At 45.0% G+C, this 20385-nt stretch overlaps 1 protein-coding gene across 6 annotated transcripts in view; it reads left to right on the top strand.

Annotated features, from left to right (window-relative positions):
• LOC126419247 (PDZ and LIM domain protein 3) overlaps window positions 1–20385 on the top strand; it is a 445696-nt gene that overhangs the window by 115761 nt on the left and 309550 nt on the right. For all 6 annotated transcript variants that reach the window (XM_050086403.1, XM_050086402.1, XM_050086401.1 and 3 more), the window contains exon 4: window positions 19222–19462. In XM_050086403.1, the coding sequence (XP_049942360.1) occupies window positions 19222–19462 (241 nt within the window). The remainder of the gene's footprint in view (window positions 1–19221; window positions 19463–20385) is intronic.

The following is a 20385-nucleotide window of genomic DNA, read 5'->3' as shown; positions in this document are numbered from 1 at the left end:
TCCTTGTAATGAAATATACAAAGAAATAGAGTAATGCAGATGATAGGACATAGTTATTTATATTATTACTTGAAGAAATATGGAAACTAGCTACTTTTTTCCGTTTTATTTTATCCAAGAACACGTTTCTAGCTTTCACCCATCTTCATCTTACGTAATACACTTAGAACTTAATCAGTATAAGATCATTCTTGACTGCATTCTGAATGTTACAACTGCCTTTTGTCTATTATTTGTAATTCCTTTTTCTGCATTTATTTACATAACACAAATACTTTCATGTTCGCAAATACAGAGATGCAGAAAAACATTCACCATGTGGTCAACTAACGCGTATGTTTATATCGGGAGCTGCAGTTAAAGTCAAAGTTACAATCTTCTTGAACATTCTAAAACGATTCCTGACGTAACTTATGCTTCTTCTTTTATGTAGATACACAATTTCGTGTAGTTGGAAAGAAGGATGTCACGTAGTTTTAAAAGATTTATTTCACATTTTTCATACACAGTTAACAGATTGACACGTTAGATTAGCATTTTAGAATAAATCAAGCAAAAGACTTATATAAAGTAATTAAATTGCCATATTGGGAAGCAGAAGAAATGTTATGGTCTTTCATTAATTATTAGTAAATGTTTGTATCGCGTCTGCACTTAATGTGTAGGTTTGTAAGTAATTTAAGAAAGTTGCTTAAAAATTTTTTTCTCGCTAAGTCTGGTCTTTAGCATGTCAACGGGGATGTGCATTTGTGGGAATAAATTGCTGTTTTGTCGATCAGGTCATTTTATTGCCTTTTTTTGCTGGATGTAGTATTTGTAGTTTGTGCAGTATGTCTATCGCTTGACGTTCATCATCAGAAAGCTCTAAGATAAATGCGGATTAGGTTTTTCTAGAAAAAGATCATCCCTGTGGCTGCGGACCTGTAAACTGAAAGCTCTTCTTGTTTGGTAAATAAGAATATCAGGCAGCCAGAATCGCGTGTTTTAATATTTTTATTTCAATTTACTTTCCCCGTGGCCGGTTTCGACCAGAGTCTAGCTGTCGTCTTCGAAACTACAGTGTACTCGGAGAAAACATTACTATGACGACTCGCACAACTGCATACCGTGGGAAACATTATGATAACCACAAGTCATCATATTTTTTACATACCTTCTGGAAATAATATTACTGGTCATGAATAAGACAAACGTAACGAGAGCACACTCGACTTATAAAACTAAGGAGCCAAGTTGACTTGCAAAATACATAAAACAGAGCAAATAAAAAGTCTATAGCACCATCAGTGTGCCCCGGAGTGGAGACGAGTTCGTCAAAGGAGTCGTAATAGTACAGCCCATCAGGAATGACTGAACTGGCATTCAGCGGAAACGCCGATAGACAGTTACGCGCATGGTCAACAGTGGCGTAAGTAACCATTACATCGATTATTAAATATTCTTTGAAATACAACATTGTACTTGCTAGATATATCGACATAAGAGTGGTTATAACTATCGGTCCAAGTGAAAACAACCACAAGCATTTAAATAATATCCCAAAACCTGATCCCAGACACGCCTGGCTACTACACTACTACATTTATAGCTTGCTTATACATGCAGGTAAGTTAATTTGTCAAAGATGACATATACATTGTCCCTACACTTACAGGATAAAACACATGAATACACCGACGCTTTGTCATACTGACATTCTGAGTGTATGTCAGCAACAGTTGGCTAAGAAGATACTTGCAGGCCAGAATACATTAGGAATACATCTGCAACATGCCAATGTACATTTTGCATGAAGGGATGTATACAGTGTTTTATATTCAATTATTCTTGGAAAAATGAAATTAACAATAGAAACAAAGAACATCGTATGTACTCCAAATGCCAGCTGCTAGTGTTAAGTACCTATGCACAGGATATTAGAGATATGAAAGGGTTCCTATTGTGACATATCGGCTATCAAATGTAAAAAGAACATAGTTAGAAAGAAATGTAAAAGATAGGCTGGATATTTTCCAGTCCATCTTTTATATTACTTTCTAAATATATTCTTTTTATATTTGATCGGCTAACAACTGGAGCATTTTATAATGTTTCTTTCTTATTTTTGTTGTTAATTTCATTTTTCCAATAGTATCTGAATATACCCAAAAAAATTATACATTCCTTCATACAAAGTGTACATAGGCATGTTGTAGGTGTATTCCTAAGGTATTTTTTTTCTCCTGCTACATTGTAGACCAGAAGATAATAGCTAAAGTCTCTTAAAACCGCTCACTGGGGAAATAAAATAAAAATAAAAATATAACAACACACGATCTTGGCTGCCAGATATTCTAATTTACCAGATATCAGATCGCTGCCAGCAACATGTGAAACTTATATATGTTGTGTCTGGCCTATGTATATGTTTGGACATAAATTGAAGCTAAACTTCCATATTCCTATTCGATTGAATAGCTTGCTGTTGTTTTTAATACTATGGATGACTTCATCCTTTTTCTGTTATTTGTGTAAACCTGATTTCGGTATTTGTTCTATGGAAAAGGTTGGCTACTTTATACGAATAGTTTTCTAAATAGGGCCAGTTCTATTGTAAGCTGTGAAGTGTCATTATATTCCACTGGTTTGTCTTTGTTATTGGTTATGTGGGAATATATTTTAATGCTTAACTCATCTATTAATTTTTGGGCAGCAGGCAAATATTGTAAGCAATTGTTTTAATGGTGTTTAGTTCATCGATTTGGTAAGCTGATTATAATGGGATTTTAATCATTTTGTGCTTATTTGTTTGACATGAGCTTTTGTTGATTTTATCTCTGTGTGTTTTCCTGTATACCTGAATTCTTTGTCTATTGTTAGAGTTATTTACGAGGTGCATTCAAGTTCTAAGGCCTCTGATTTTTTTTTCTCCAGACTGGAAAGAAATAGAAACATGCGCATTGTTTTAAAATGAGGCCGCGTTCATTGTCAATACGTCCCAGAGATGACAGCACCGTACGGCAGATGGAATTTTACCGCCAGCGGCGAGAATGGAAACTGTTTTAAATACTTAAAATAGCGACGTTCTCCTTACTTGAACAGCGTGTAATTATTCGTTTTCTGAATTTACGTGGTGTGAAACCAATTGAAATTCATCGACAGTTGAAGGAGACATGTGGTGATGGAGCTATGGATGTGTCGAAAGTGCGTTTGTGGGTGCGACAGTTTAATGAAGGCAGAACATTGTGTGACAACAAACCGAAACAACCTCGGGCTCGCACAAGCCGGTCTGACGACATGATCGAGAAAGTGGAGGGAATTGTTTTGGGGGATCGCCGAATGACTGTTGAACAGATCGCCTCCAGAGTTGGCATTTCTGTTGGTTCTGTGCACACAATTCTGCATGGCGACCTGAAAATGCGAAAAGTGTCATCCAGGTGGGTGCCACGAATGCTGACGGACGACCACATGGCTACCCATGTGGCATGTTGCCAAGCAATGTTGACGCGCAACGACAGCATGAATGGGACTTTCTTTTCGTCGGTTGTGACAATGGATGAGATGTGGATGCCATTTTTCAATCCAGAAACAAAGCGCCAGTCAGCTCAATGGAAGCACACAGATTCACCGCCACCAAAAAAATTTCGGGTAACCGCCAGTGCTGAAAAAATGATGGTGTCCATGTTCTGGAACAGCGAGGGCGTGATCCTTACCCATTGCGTTCCAAAGGGCACTACGGTAACAGGTGCATCCTATGAAAATGTTTTGAAGAACAAATTCCTTCCTGCACTGCAACAAAAACGTCCGGGAAGGGCTACACGTGCGCTGTTTCACCAAGACAACGCACCCGCACATCGAGCTAACGTTACGCAACAGTTTCTTCGTGATAACAACTTTGAAGTGATTCCTCATGCTCCCTACTCACCTGACCTGGCTCCTAGTGACTTTTGGCTTTTTCCAACAATGAAAGACACTCTCCGTGGCCGCACATTCACCAGCCGTGCTGCTATTGCCTCAGCGATTTTCCAGTGATCAAAACAGACTCCTAAAGAAGCCTTCGCCGCTGCCAAGGAATCATGGCGTCAGCGTTGTGAAAAATGTGTACGTCTGCAGGGCGATTATGTCGAGACGTAACGCCAGTTTCATCGATTTCGGGTGAGTAGTTAATTAGAAAAAAAATCGGAGGCCTTAGAACTTGAATGCACCTCGTATACTGAGATACAGGAAACTTCAACCTTTGACTGTCTGGTGTCCAACAGTAAAGATAAGGTTTTAATACAGTTCATTCATTTATTTTGCAGGAACGTCAATGTCTTCTGTTTCACCATCAAATGAAATTAGTATTTCATCAACAGATCTTTTATAGTATATCAGACTGTTAACTGCCTTACAGTTCTCTCTGAATGATTTATATTCTAGTTATCAATGAAAAATCAGGAAGTAGACTGACAAAGCAGTTTCCCATTAGTAAAAGAACACCAGATGTGTAATAACTCTGCTGTCAACAAGGAAATGAACTCATAGATTGTGATTGTGCAACTTCTCCCGGTGTAATTCATTACGAAATAGTTCACTGGTGAATAGCACGGTGTCCAACGGGCACAATATTTTCGCAAGCCACCACGTTGCTATCATCAGTTGCGCGGACGAACTGGTCGCCTAGGAGCTGGCACAAAGTTTGTACCTCCTCCCCTCCTCCTTCTGATGTGGCGTTCTGAATGCGATCCACGCCCAGGTGCGGTCATGTGTCTAACATCTCCTTCCCTTCTCCCCCCCCCCCCTCTCCCCCTCCCATGCCTCCTTCCACAAAGTTTCTCCGTCCGACGTTCGTGCCAGGGACACGTGCTCGCGGCATCTCCACTGTTATTGTATATCTACATCAATACTCTAGTACTGATGGTGTGTGGCGGAGGGTACCGCTGGCACCACTAGGTGATCCTCCCTTCCCTGCTCCAGTCGCGAATGGCGCACGGGAAGAACGATTGTCGGTAAGCCCCTCTATTAGCTCGAATTTTCTCGCCGTGGGCACTTCGCGAGATGCACTTGGGAAGCAGTAATAAGTTTTCCGACTCTTCCCGGAAAGAACTCTCTCAAAATTTCAATAGTAAACGTCTCCGTGAGGCACAACGCCTCTCTTGTAACGTCTGCCCCGGAGCTTGTTGAGTATTCAGTAACGCTCTCGCGCCGATTAAACGATCCGTGATGAAACGCTCTGCCCCTTGTTGGATTTTCTCTATCTCAACTGTCCGTTCTTCACGGTAACGATCGCAGATTGATGAACATTACTCAAGAATCGGTCAAACAAGCGCCTTTACTTCGTGGATAAGTTGCATCCACTTAAGATTTTTTCTGTAAATTTCAGTCTGGCATCTGCCCTTCCTTTTATTTGTTTTATGTGGTCATTTCATTTGAGGTCAACAGGATAGTTACTCCTAAGTATTTTGCGGTTATACAGTTTCCATAAATTTGTCATCGATAATATAATTGTACAGTAGTGGACTTCTGTTCCTCTGTATGCGCAATATGTTACATTTATTTAGGTTGAAGGTCAACTGTCAGTATCTACACCATTCACTAATCCTCTGTAGGTTATTTTCCGAATTAATGCTGTCTCCTGACGTTGTCACATTCTTATCGACAACCACATCATCTGCAAACAGTCTTAAAGAGCTTCCGAAGCTAGGTCATTAATATACACTGTAAACAGAAATGGTCCTATCACACATCCTTGAGTTAATCCGGAAATTACCTTTTCATCTGTTGATACACTCCTAGAAATGGAAAAAAGAACACATTGACACCGGTGTGTCAGACCCACCATACTTGCTCCGGACACTGTGAGAGGGCTGTACAAGCAATGATCACACGCACGGCACAGCGGACACACCAGGAACCGCGGTGTTGGCCGTCGAATGGCGCTAGCTGCGCAGCATTTGTGCACCGCCGCCGTCAGTGTCAGCCAGTTTGCCGTGGCATACGGAGCTCCATCGCAGTCTTTAACACTGGTAGCATGCCGCGACAGCGTGGACGTGAACCGTATGTGCAGTTGACGGACTTTGAGCGAGGGCGTATAGTGGGCATGCGGGAGGCCGGGTGGACGTACCGCCGAATTGCTCAACACGTGGGGCGTGAGGTCTCCACAGTACATCGATGTTGTCGCCAGTGGTCGGCGGAAAGTGCACGTGCCCGTCGACCTGGGACCGGACCGCAGCGACGCACGGATGCACGCCAAGACCGTAGGATCCTACGCAGTGCCGTAGGGGACCGCACCGCCACTTCCCAGCAAATTAGGGACACTGTTGCTCCTGGGGTATCGGCGAGGACCATTCGCAACCGTCTCCATGAAGCTGGGCTACGGTCCCGCACACCGTTAGGCCGTCTTCCGCTCACGCCCCAACATCGTGCAGCCCGCCTCCAGTGGTGTCGCGACAGGCGTGAATGGAGGGACGAGTGGAGACGTGTCGTCTTCAGCGATGAGAGTCGCTTCTGCCTTGGTGCCAATGATGGTCGTATGCGTGTTTGGCGCCGTGCAGGTGAACGCCACAATCAGGACTGCCTACGACCGAGGCACACAGGGCCAACACCCGGCATCATGGTGTGGGGAGCGATCTCCTACACTGGCCGTACACCACTGGTGATCGTCGAGGGGACACTGAATAGTGCACGGTACATCCAAACCGTCATCGAACCCATCGTTCTACCATTCCTAGACCGGCAAGGGAACTTGCTGTTCCAACAGGACAATGCACGTCCGCATGTATCCCGTGCCACCCAACGTGCTCTAGAAGGTGTAAGTCAACTACCCTGGCCAGCAAGATCTCCGGATCTGTCCCCCATTGAGCATGTTTGGGACTGGATGAAGCGTCGTCTCACGCGGTCTGCACGTCCAGCACGAACGCTGGTCCAACTGAGGCGCCAGGTGGAAATGGCATGGCAAGCCGTTCCACAGGACTACATCCAGCATCTCTACGATCGTCTCCATGGGAGAATAGCAGCCCGCATTGCTGCGAAAGGTGGATATACACTGTACTAGTGCCGACATTGTGCATGCTCTGTTGCCTGTGTCTATGTGCCTGTGGTTCTGTCAGTGTGATCATGTGATGTATCTGACCCCAGGAATGTGTCAATAAAGTTTCCCCTTCCTGGGACAATGAATTCACGGTGTTCTTATTTCAATTTCCAGGAGTGTATTTTTCTGTAAAGAGCAGCGTGTTGAGTTCTGATTGTAAGGAAGTCTCGAACCCGATCGAAAATATGGTGAGATACTCCACAAGCTCGTGTTTTTTCACTAAACGGCAGTGCTGGAGATGTCAAATGTTTCCTGAACTCAACGAACATGGCATTACCCTAAGCGTCGTTGTCCACAGAAGATTTTCGTTCACCAGAAAACATTATAATTCTTGAACATAAAACATATTCTATAATTCTGCAACAGATTGAAGTCAACGATAAAGGCTTTTAATTGTGTGGATCTGTCCTAGGACCATTCTTGAAAACGGCACTGACTTTTTTTCCGGTCGTTAGGAACTCATCGTGCCCTAGCGATCTACGGTAAACTGCTGCGAGAAGGGGAGCAAGTTCTTTTGCATAATCTTTATAGACTTTTGGAGCTATGTCTTATGGTCCTGACATCCTTACACTACTAAGCGACTGTAGTATCTGTCCCTTGGTCGATTAGCTCATTACGTGCCATTTCGATGTTTGGACGACGATTTAAAGGAGGAGCCGTGTTACGAAACGATTTCATGAAAACCGAATTTAGTATTTCGTCCTTCTTTCTTATGCTCCATTTCAGTACCAGCCTGTGCCCGAAGTCAATTCACTCGTTGTGGAATATCTCTTTCCTTTATCGTTATTTCTAACACACAATTCAACAAAAATTGACATTCTGGTTACACAGAATGCGCAGATGATTAATGAGTCAGAATAATCGAAATTCCTAGGTGTTCAAATATATCGAGATCTGTCATGAAAAGCCCATGTTCAGGATCTTGTTCACAAACTGAATGCTGCTACATTTACCATTAGAACATTATCTACAGCATGTGACAGTGCAACACAAAAACTATTCTGCGTTTGGAATAAGGAATGATAGTCCTGATTAACTCTTCCCATTCTTCTTGGTTCAGAAACGTGCGGTTCAAGCAATTTGTGGTGCAAGTCCGCGAACTTCTTGTCGACACCTGTTCAGGAATCTGGCAGTTCTGGCATTGGCCTCTCCATATATATTTTCTTTAATGTTGTTTAGTGTTAACTGTATGAGCTTAATCCTACGAATTAGCAGCTTTCATTCAGTTCATACTAATCAGAAATCAAATGTGCATTTGGATCGCACTTCCCTGACACATATGCAGAAAGGCATGCATTATTCTGCTGCATCCGTTTCCAGTAAGGTATTACAAGAATTGAAAAATCGTTTATTTTGTTTTATGTTATTTATATTGGCAGTTGGTTCATAAATTCTCACAGCACCCTGTTTTGTTGTAACTGACAATTTGATATGCCCTCTTGCTGGTCGTTGGCGGCACCCTTAATCTACAGAAGGTGTTCGCGTCTGTTTTGATCCACTACGACACTTGACGGCGCATCATTTTGAAAAGATTTGATTTTGATAAATTCTATTCATTGACTTTATTTGAAGTATATTCTCGCTGAAAAAAAGAATTTGGTGCTTTAGCTTAGCGTTCACAGAAAACGTACTTCTCAGGCTGTTGGGTCTTTTTAGATCCTGCGCATTTTAAACTTCATTATTATAGCAAATCTTGACAATACCCAGTTTGTCATCAATGGAACCGGCATTGTGCAGCAATACGGGGTAGAAAGAGGTAAAGTAATTGTTGTTTTGAACAATGTAGTGTCTATTTCTGTGAAAATGAGGGAAGAGAAAGTACAAGTCGCTGTTTTCTGCTGTAACCAAATCAGGTTATAAATGGATTCACTTCTGCTAAGGTCCTTGTCTTCTGCCTTTAGAATTCATATGTTTCGTAAGGGTTATTTCTCAATTACATTTGATAGTGATGAAGCAGTTTCAGAGAATGAAGATAATTTTTTGGACTGCAGCTCTTCTCTGTAGAAGAAATGGTTCAAATTTCTCTGAGAACTATGGGACTTAACTGCTCAGGTCAACAGTCCCCTAGAACTTAGAACTACTTAAACCTAACTAACCTAAGGACATAACACACATCCATGCCCGAGGTAGGATTCGAACCTGCGACCGTAGCGGTCGCGCGGTTCCAGACTGTAGCGCCTAGAACCCCTCGGCCACTCCGGCCGGCTCTCTAGAAGACACAGATGACATACCAGAAAAGCAAGTGCTAAATAGCGCAATCTTAATTTCAAAAGATAAATCAATTGAATGGATTAATGGAAGACAGAACCCCCGACCCCAACTGAGATAAAACAGTTCACCTGACACCAGGGCTAACAAGGTATGCCAATTCTCGCATTACAAATGAATACTCAGCATTCAGATTGCTCCTTCCTTCTTTAATTAAAAACACTATATTCATTCATTCCAGTGCTGAAGGAACGCGTTCATGTCAAGATACGTACCAAAAAAATTATGCTCTGTCCTAAATGCTCACATAGTTCCCTTGTTATTAGCAGGACTTTAAATGCTACAAAATGAGTTTACTGAAAGTTTTTAGAATGAACACAAAGGTAGCCCAATTTTCAGAGTTACGTTGCTGGTAGAAACTGTCAAAAAGATAACAAGAGTTTTCCGATTTGTTGAGCGAGAGTCATACTATGAATACGTTGCACTATAGGATGCATCTACAAAGGTTTTGTGGAAGAAATGGGTAGAAATGTTATTTAAGTTGCATAATCGCAACATTTTTATTACAGTAGATGAGAAAATTGTTGTATCCAGGGGAAACTGCTCTTTCCGCCACTTTATGCCTAGTAAACCAGCAAATTATCGTGTGAAGTTTTGGGTATTTTATGGCAATGAAACAAGCTATTTGTGGAATATTCGGCTACACACCGAGGAACGCCCAGTGGGCGCCCCTGAAAGCCTAAGGGTTGTAGTTGACTTGTCTTACGCCTTGAAAGGGCATAACTTTGCCTGTGACAACTTTTTCACCACCCACGATCTAGGACAAACGCTGATGACAAGAAATATCGCAATTATTAGAACTGTGAAAAAAAAGTCCTACCATCCCACCAAAACTATCGTAGACCAAGCCCATTCATAATTACAAATCAACATTTCTTTAGCAAAGGACACAACGCATGTACACTATGTGATCAAAAGTATGCGGACACCTGGCTGAAAATGACTTACAAGTTCATGGCGCCCTCCGTCGGTAATGCTGGAATTCAACATTGTGTTGGCCCAACCTTAGCCTTGATGACAGCTTCCACTCCCGCAAGCATACGTTCAATCAGGTGCTGGAAGGTTTCTTGGGGAATGGCAGACCATTCTTCACGGAGTGCTGCAATGAGGAGAGGTATCGATGACGTTCGGTGAGGTCTGGCACGAAGTCGGCGTTCCAAAACATCGCAAAGGTGTTCTATAGGATTCAGGTCAGGGCTCTGTGCAGGCCAGTCCATTACAGGGATGTAATGTCGTGTAACCACTCCGCCACAGGGCGTGCATTATGAACAGGTACTCGATCGTGTTGAAAGACGCAATCGCCATCACCGAATTGCTCTTCGACAATGGGAAGCAACAAGGTGCTTAAAACATCAATATAGGCCTGTGCTGTGATAGTGCCACGTAAAACAACAAGGGGTGCAAGGCCCCTCCATGAAAAACACGACCACACCATAACACCACCGCCTGCGAATTTTACTGTTGTCACTACACACGCTGGCAGATGACGTTCACCGGGCATTCGCCATACCCACACTCTGCCATCGGATCGCCACATTGTGTACCGTGATTTGTCAATCCACACAACGTTTTTCCACTGTCCAATCGTCCATTGTTTACGCTCCTCACACCAAGCGAGACGTCGTCTGGCATTTACCGGCGTGATGTGTGGCTTATGAGCAACTGCTCGACCACGAAATACACGTTTTCTCACCTCCCGCGTAACTGTCGTAGTATTTGCAGTGGATCCTGATGCAGTTTGGAATTACTGTGTGATGGTCTGGGTAGATATCTACCTTCTTCAACTGTCGGCCTGTACGCTTTTGTGCTGTTCGTGTCCCTTCACGTTTCCACTTCACTATCATATCGGAAACAGTGGACCTAGGAATGTTTGGGAGAGTGGAAATGTCGCGTAGAGACGTATGACACAAGTGACACCCAACCACCTGACCACGTTCGAAGTCCTTGAGTACCGTGGAGCGCCCCATTCTGCTCTCTCACGATGTCTAATGACTACTGATGTCGCTGATATGGAGTACGTGGCAGTAGGTGGCCGCACAATGCATCTAATATGAAAAACGTATGTTCTGGGTGGTGTCGGGGTACTTTTGATCACATAGCGTGTCATACATCCCAACTAAAAACAAACGTGTTATCCCGCAAAGCAATCTTCACTACCATGCAAATGTCAGTGATGACTCCAAAAGAAAACTTCAAATTATTTTAGACTGCCTTGCTAAGAAAGCAGCTGTGGATACACTAGACAAGATTATGGTGAACTATACAGTAAAGAGGAAGACAAACAGATGGTCCACTGTGTTCTAAGATACCACTGATATATCTGCATATAATTTACCACTTTGGTGAAGTGAAGTGTTGCACAAGCATTTTTCGAACCGATGAATTATGATCGCCACTATAAAAAGTTTATTTTCCTAATGAATTAGATAATGTGCTGTTTGGATGAATTATTTATGCGCATGTTTTGTAAAGTGGATGGCCGCAGAGTATTTGCAACCCGTAACGACGATAAACATCGTACCACGTTGGCGGTACCTGCTGGTCGGGCGGTTTACTCCGTGTCGTCGGTTCCTGCCTTGAAGATATGGTGCGCGCCAGAGAGGAGTAACGCTCGTGATAATACCTATGACGTCACGGGGAAAAGAAAAAAAAATTGATACGCATGGATTCAGTTGGAGTATGTTATGACTGACCGCTTTTGGGCTTAGTCCATATCAATATACACTCCTGGAAATGGAAAAAAGAACACATTGACACCGGTGTGTCAGACCCACCATACTTGCTCCGGACACTGCGAGAGGGCTGTACAAGCAATGATCACACGCACGGCACAGCGGACACACCAGGAACCGCGGTGTTGGCCGTCGAATGGCGCTAGCTGCGCAGCATTTGTGCACCGCCGCCGTCAGTGTCAGCCAGTTTGCCGTGGCATACGGAGCTCCATCGCAGTCTGTAACACTGGTAGCATGCCGCGACAGCGTGGACGTGAACCGTATGTGCAGTTGACGGACTTTGAGCGAGGGCGTATAGTGGGCATGCGGGAGGCCGGGTGGACGTACCGCCGAATTGCTCAACACGTGGGGCGTGAGGTCTCCACAGTACATCGATGTTGTCGCCAGTGGTCGGCGGAAGTTGCACGTGCCCGTCGACCTGGGACCGGACCGCAGCGACGCACAGATGCACGCCAAGACCGTAGGATCCTACGCAGTGCCGTAGGGGACCGCACCGCCACTTCCCAGCAAATTAGGGACACTGTTGCTCCTGGGGTATCGGCGAGGACCATTCGCAACCGTCTCCATGAAGCTGGGCTACGGTCCCGCACACCGTTAGGCCGTCTTCCGCTCACGCCCCAACATCGTGCAGCCCGCCTCCAGTGGTGTCGCGACAGGCGTGAATGGAGGGACGAATGGAGACGTGTCGTCTTCAGCGATGAGAGTCGCTTCTGCCTTGGTGCCAATGATGGTCGTATGCGTGTTTGGCGCCGTGCAGGTGAGCGCCACAATCAGGACTGCATACGACCGAGGCACACAGGGCCAACACCCGGCATCATGGTGTGGGGAGCGATCTCCTACACTGGCCGTACACCACTGGTGATCGTCGAGGGGACTCTGAATAGTGCACGGTACATCCAAACCGTCATCGAACCCATCGTTCTACCATTCCTAGACCGGCAAGGGAACTTGCTGTTCCAACAGGACAATGCACGTCCGCGTGTATCCCGTGCCACGCAACGTGCTCTAGAAGGTGTTAGTCAACTACCCTGGCCAGCAAGATCTCCGGATCTGTCCCCCATTGAGCATGTTTGGGACTGGATGAAGCGTCGTGTCACGCGGTCTGCACGTCCAGCACGAACGCTGGTCCAACTGAGGCGCCAGGTGGAAATGGCATGGCAAGCCGTTCCACAGGACTACATCCAGCATCTCTACGATCGTCTCCATGGGAGAGTAGCAGCCTGCATTGCTGCGAAAGGTGGATATACACTGTACTAGTGCCGACATTGTGCATGCTCTGTTGCCTGTGTCTATGTGCCTGTGGTTCTGTCAGTGTGATCATGTGATGTATCTGACCCCAGGAATGTGTCAATAAAGTTTCCCCTTCCTGGGACAATGAATTCACGGTGTTCTTATTTCAATTTCCAGGAGTGTAATTGTGATGTTCTGAAGCACAGAGCACTTTTGTCTCGCATCATTGATGTAAACAAGAGTACAATATACGATACGTTGCTGTACAGAAGCACTGTATTTGTTTTGAAAACTGAATGTTGGATTTATACTCCTAACTTCCAGTCGTAACCGCAGCACTTCAAGAAACTAAGTTCAGCCAGAAGAGAATGTCAAGTGTGCAGAAATAGGTAACGTGAACAAGATTGAATAATATGAAGTCTTAGTTACCAGTCAGGCTTTACTTCGACAGCAGATACAACAGTAAAGAACCAGCGGAACATCGCACGTGGCGGCCGTCGCCAACAACCCGAACAAATACTGCTGGGAATAAATAAAATTTACGAACAACAAGAATAGTAACCATAAATTTGAAATTTTAAAGAGAACTGGTGAATTTTGAATGCGCAGATTTGCGGGAGATGGTATCCGTTGTCAGTAGTAACGAAGATCAACAGCCAAGATTATGCTTAAGGGCAAAGTCAATTGTCAGCACTGCGAATTAAGAAATTGGAAGAAGTTTTGGTAGCCGATAGACAACGATTAAATCCTTCGATTACATTCACGACGGTGAGGGTAATAACTAGTCCACAAGTCGGAAGACTGAGGCTACGGCTACGAAAGGCTTCCATTGTAATAATCCTGCGCATAATCTACAGGAGCAGTCGCAGATCGCAGCTGCGGCTCGTCATCCTACAGTGGCGGCAGCTTCTATGGCGCTCCCGCTTTTACGGCGCAATACAACCTGTGTACAATCTGAGTTCATTAGTGCCCAAAAACATTTTCTTTTGTGGTGGTGTTTATCTTGTGGAGTAAACTGCAGACCGTGTGGGTGTACTACAGTGGCGTATCTAGCGTTGTTACACTTTTGCGCTGAGGCTTATGAAGCAAGTCTTATTGGAGACATTCCCACGGTGACGAGGAGAATGGTTGCGGATGTCCCGGGCTGATTCAGGACATTTAGTAAGCAGCTGACTAGTGATACCAACGAATTAACTGCCACACTAGAGAATTCTGAAACCGAATTAAAGAATGGAACGACAACAACTCGAGCAAACAAACACCACACTAAAACAGCATATCAGTGATTCACATAGGAAAAAGCAGGAAATACAAAGGAGCACCTCACAGTTACAGACGAAAATTTCGAGGAGATAAATTCGGAAATATTGAAACAGTGCAATTTAGTTCGAAATGATGTGGATGAGCAATTTCGAGGTATAAACGAGGGCATCAGACAGTTAAAAGGATTGACAGAGCAGGAATTTAACACACATGATAGACGATCAAATCTCAGACACACAAGTAAAGTTGAGAGCGTTGGAAGAAAGCAAAGGTTCAAATGTAGCCGCTATTTCAGGCTCTACACTTGCTAGTGTGGAGGAGCATGTAGTTGAACTAGTCGAGAATACAGTACGGAAAAGGACTGGCTCGTCTGTAGATACATCTCACTTTGATGCGGAAACAGATAGAACAGAAAATCAATTACAGAAAGTTTGGGACGAGTTAACGAAGACCAAAGACTAATTAAAGAAAAAAAAGTTTATTGCAAATAGTGTATTAGTCCATCCAAGCAATTCTATAGATTTAAGCCAGATGGAGATGGTTCATCCTATGTATTTTGAAGAGTATTTACTAAATCTTTACCCAAGACATGGGATATTAGAAGATGATTGATTTCACATTAAGTTGTTTAGAGGGAGATGCTGCAAAGTGAGGAATTGCTCATGCAGAAGAATTAACGTTCTGGAACGTTTTCAGGAAAATTTAAAAAGAATTACTGGTCTCACAACACTTAAAAACTGACATTTGAGCTTCTTCACCCACAGTATTAGAATAATATTGGGGAACTTTTAAGAACTACACTCTTAAGATAAAAAAATTAAAAAACGCACCACAAAGTAACTATCCGAGAGGGATGGAAATTGGCAGGTGCGATGTATATGTGCTAATGCTTACTGTTTCATAAAAATTGGACTATTTATTCAAGAGAAAGATCTCTCCCCTCTGGCCCTTATGCAAGCAGTTATTCGGCTTGACACGGGTTGATAGAGTTGTTGGATGTCCTCGTGAGGGACATCGTGCCAAATTCTGTCCAATTGGCGTGTTAGATCGTCAAATCCCGAGCTGGCCAGGGACCCTGCCCGTAATGCTCCAGACGCTCTCAGTTGGGGAGAGATCCGGTGACAAGGCAGGGTTTAGCAAGCACGAAGAGAAGCAGTAGAAACTGTCGCCGTGCGTGGGCAGGCATTATCTTGCTGAAATGTAAGCCCCGGATGGTTTGTCATGAAGGGCAATAAATTGGGAGGGAGAGTGTCGTCGACGTATCGCTGTGGTCTAGGGGTGCGCGAATGACAACCAAAGGCGTCCCGCTATGAAATGAAAGAGCACCCCAGGCCATCACTCCCCTGTTGTCGGGTCATTATGACGGGTGATGGTCTGGTTGGTGTACACCGCTCTCCAGGGCATCTCCAGACACGTTTCAGCTGACCGTCGGGGCTAGATTCGAAGCAGGACTCATCACTGAAGTCAATTCTACTCCAGTCACTGAGCTTATAGGCCGAAGGGCCGTGTGCAGTCATAAAATAAACTTTACTTCTGCTGGACGGCCGCCTCTGGATTCAAAAGTGTAACGTCAGTGCATTTGGTGTAGAATTACTGGGGTTCAGTTACTGGTAAGGGATTCTCTCAGCCTCGTGATACCAAATGAGGAACGCCATCATCAGGATTCTGTTACAGGCAATAACGACTGGAAGGATTGGCACATGCTGCACACATGTCCCACGACCGTAGATCACTACTTGTATTGCCTTGCAGGCTTCAGTTGGTCAGTAGAAACAGGTCTAGGGTCTAATCCGTGAATGGTGTTAACATCTACATCTGCTGAAGACGACGTAATTTATTGGTAACGTCTCTTTGATGTTTGGAGGGAAACTGTCTACCCATCGTCCTCTATTTCCGTTGTCCCAATCCTAGGGCCATTCGTCAAGTGTCCAGTCACGAAAATCTTATTAATTATTCGGAACAGTGTAATTTCTTTTATTTTATATATCTTATCCCGGTAAGACGAATATGTTACGGCAATATGTACAGAGTGATGAGCAGAGCTTCTGCCAGTTGAGAGATCGTCAGATCAGAGGAGTGATGGCCTGGGGTGCTCATTCATTTCATAGCAGGACGCCTTTGGTTGTCATCCGCGCACCCTTAGACCAGATCTGTATGCTCTTTTCCTTATCAGGAGAACCCCTCGTCATAGCGTGGCTCTGTGTCGTATCAGACGGAGCCTGTGCACCCAAGCACTTGCTGCGAAGCCCACAGCGGTAATCAGGTTTACACTGTGGTACAATTTACCATCTCCAGGGGTAAGTTGTAGCTGGCAGTGGTGGCGTTGGTTATTTTGTGCATTATTTTAGCAGCTATTCGACAGTTCTTGATAGGTTTGCGGAGCTGTGTGGCACTAAATGTTTATGTACAGGTCAGCAATTCCCTTAAATAACGGGAATCACGTCATCTTTTCAGCCTCATCCGGTGTTTGTGCACAGCATCACGATGGAGGTATCCATATGTGGAGAACGAACTTTGGCAGATTGCATTCGAGTCGTCATACTGGCCTAGTACCTTGCATGATAGCATGTCCCACTGGGTACACAACACCATGACTTCTGGTTCTTATAGCCGGTAATTTCGACAGTGTGCGTTGCATTTGAGCTATATTAAGTACGGTGGTTTTGCCATATCACTAATGTTTCCGTTAAGTTATCTTTCAACAAGATAGCATTTGCCCATGCTGTCCTGATCTACCTCAGTCGTAGTGGAAGGCGAGTAATGCCCTGCCAGACTCTCAGCAACCCATGATCAGCTGTTTCCAATGGGTGAGAGAACTGGAGAACGTGCTACCCAATCCAACACGATACATAAGGTGTTGGTCTCTCCATCATGTTATCCAGATCTCTACCCATTGAAAACATCTGGTCATGGGTTGTCAAGAGGACACTGGCCCGGCCAGGAGGATTTCCAGATCTCTCAACCATTGAAAACATCTGGTTATGGGTTGCCGAGAGGGCCTTGGTCTGACCAGCAGGTTAACCAGACTTCTAACACATTGTAAACATCTGGTCATGGGTTGTCAAGAGGGCATTGACCTAGCCAGCAGATTACCTGGATCTCTCAACCATTGAAAACATCTGGTCATGGGTTGCAGAGAGGGGGATGGGCTGGCCAGAAGGTTATCCAGATCTCTCAACCATTGAAAACATCTGGTCATAGATTGTCAAGAGGACATTGGCTTGGGCAGCAGGTTATACGGATCTCTCAACCATTGAAAACATCTGGTCACGAGTTGTCAAGAGGGCATTGGCGTGGCCAGCAGGTTATCCAGATCTCTACCCATTGAAAACATCTAGTCATGGGTTGTCAAGAGGACACTGGCCTGGCCAGGAGGTTATCCAGATCTCTCAACCATTGAAAACATCTGGTTATGGGTTCTCGAGAGGGCCTTGGTCTGACCAGCAGGTTAACCAAACTTCTAACACATTGTAAACATCTGGTCATGGGTTGTCAAGAGGGCATTGACCTGGCCAGCAGGTTACCTGGATCTCTTAACCATTGAAAACATCTGGTTATGGGTTGCAGAGAGAGGGATGGGCTGGCCAGAAGGTTATCCAGATCTCTCAACCATTGAAAACATCTGGTCATAGATTGTCAAGAGGACATTGGCCTGGGCAGCAGGTTATCCAGATCTCTACCCATTGTAAACATCTGGTCATGGGTTGTCAGAGGGCATTGACCTAGCCAGCAGGTTATCTTGATCTCTCAACCATTGAAAACATCTGGTCATAGATTGTCAAGAGGACATTGGCTTGGGCAGCAGGTTATCCAGATCTCTCAACCATTGCAAACATCTGGCCATGAGTTGTCAAGAGGGCATTGGCGTGGCCAGCAGGCTACCCAGATCTCTCAACCATTGAAAACATCTGGTCATGGGTTGTCAAGAAGGCATTGGCTTGGCCAGCAGGTTATCCAGATCTCTCAACCATTGAAAACATTTGGTCATGGGTTGTCAAGAGGGCATTGGCCTGGCCAGCAGGTTATCCATATCTCTAACACATTGAAAAATTTGGTCATGGGTTGTCAAGAGTGCACTGACCTGGCTAGCAGGTTATCCAGATCTCTCAACCATTGAAAACATCTGGTCATGGGTTGTGGAGAGGGGATGGGCTGGCCAGAAGTTTATCCAGAACTGACACACTGAAAACACCTGGTCATGGATTTCCAAGAGAGCTTTGGTATGGCCAGTATGTTCTCCAGATCTCTACCTATTGAAAACATCTGTTCATGGGTTGCCAATTTTTTGGCATGCCACTACTCGACAGCCACTATGACTTACAGATTGTGCATTGGGTGGAACCAGCAAGTAATGACGTGCCCATATCTGCAAACCAATCTCAGTTCAACTTTGTGCTCAGCAGGGTTCGGTCCATTGTTGCTTGTAGAAGTATCCGAGATTTCTCACGCCACACACCCCAAAAATCAGTTACAAGTTCAGTCACGTACTCTTACTGCTATGTGCACTTAAGTAAAATTTTATTTGTTATCCTTGTTGGTGATGTAATTTTAACGGCTGGCAGTGTAGGTTCATGATCTGAGTATTAACTAGCTGGATGCTCAGCGCTGACTGTTTCCTGGATCCTTTCCTCAGTCACTACCTGTGGCTGCTACTGACTGATCTGACGCTGCTTTCTGCAGGGAGGGGCCGACACTTCCGGGCGTGGGCGGCAGTGCCCTGACGCGCTCCATGACGCAGCCGCTGCCCGTGTCTCCGCCGACGCCGACGCCGTCCGCAGCGCCGAGGCCCCCGGTGGCTGGCGGCGTCGCAACGCCATTCGCGCAGTCGTCCACGCTGCCCAGGGGGCAGGTCGTCTTCCCGCCGCCGCTGCCCTCGGACGTCCAGCCCCAGGACGACGACATCAACGCCATCACGCACCAGGTACGTCTACAGTCAACCTGCCTTCCCATTGTGGCTGCTGCCCAGAATGCAGCACCATCCAACCTTGTCATGCGGGACGAGGGCAACGAGGCGCAAGAACGGAAGAAGTCCCTTTTGACATCGAGAGGGCTTTTGATAAGGAGATGCATTATATAACGCTTCACTTAGACTTTCCATTCGTGTGGAGAGGGCTGTATTCTGTAAAATGCTACAAACGTGTCACAGCGGTCAGATGTGTACTGGATCAAACCCCACTAAGCCCACAAAAGGGAACGGGTGTTGGCCTGTCAGAACTCATGCGCGCTGCCTCAGGAAGATCGAGTTCAGCCGTACCTTTCTCCCATCTACCGAATCACAGAACGCAACTGCCGGAGATACAATGTAGCAGCGAAGACCTGTGTATGAACTCAACATGTGATTAGAGGCGCGATCCATGCTGAAATATCGATGCATGAATATGAGCTACACTGTTGTGACGCTTTTGCGAGTTGAGCGAAGAAAGCGGAAGAGTCCATGCTTTGCTTAGTCTGAAACTGCTATCTCTGTTACACTACTGGCCATTAAAATTGCTAAACCAAGAAGACAAGCAGATGATAAACGGGTATTCGTTGGACAAATATATTATACTAGAACTGACATGTGATTACATTTTCACGCAATTTCGCAGCTTAGATCCTGAGAAGTCAGTATCCAGAACAACCACCTATGGCCGTAATAACGGCCTTGATACGCCTGGGCATTGAGTCAAACAGAGTTTGGATGGCATGTAAAGGTACAGCTGCCCATGCAGCTTCAACACGGTACCACTTTTCATCAAGAGTAGTGACTGGCGTATTGTGACGAGCCAGTTGCTCAGCCACCATTGACCAGAAGTTTTCAATTGGTGAGAGATATGGAGAATGTACTAGCCAGGGCAGCAGTTG

Source organism: Schistocerca serialis, chromosome 9, assembly GCF_023864345.2.
Source record: "Schistocerca serialis cubense isolate TAMUIC-IGC-003099 chromosome 9, iqSchSeri2.2, whole genome shotgun sequence".
Lineage (NCBI taxonomy): Eukaryota > Metazoa > Arthropoda > Insecta > Orthoptera > Acrididae > Schistocerca > Schistocerca serialis.
The sequence above is the reverse complement of the archived record's forward strand: the minus strand, read 5'-3'. Positions and strand labels throughout refer to the sequence as shown.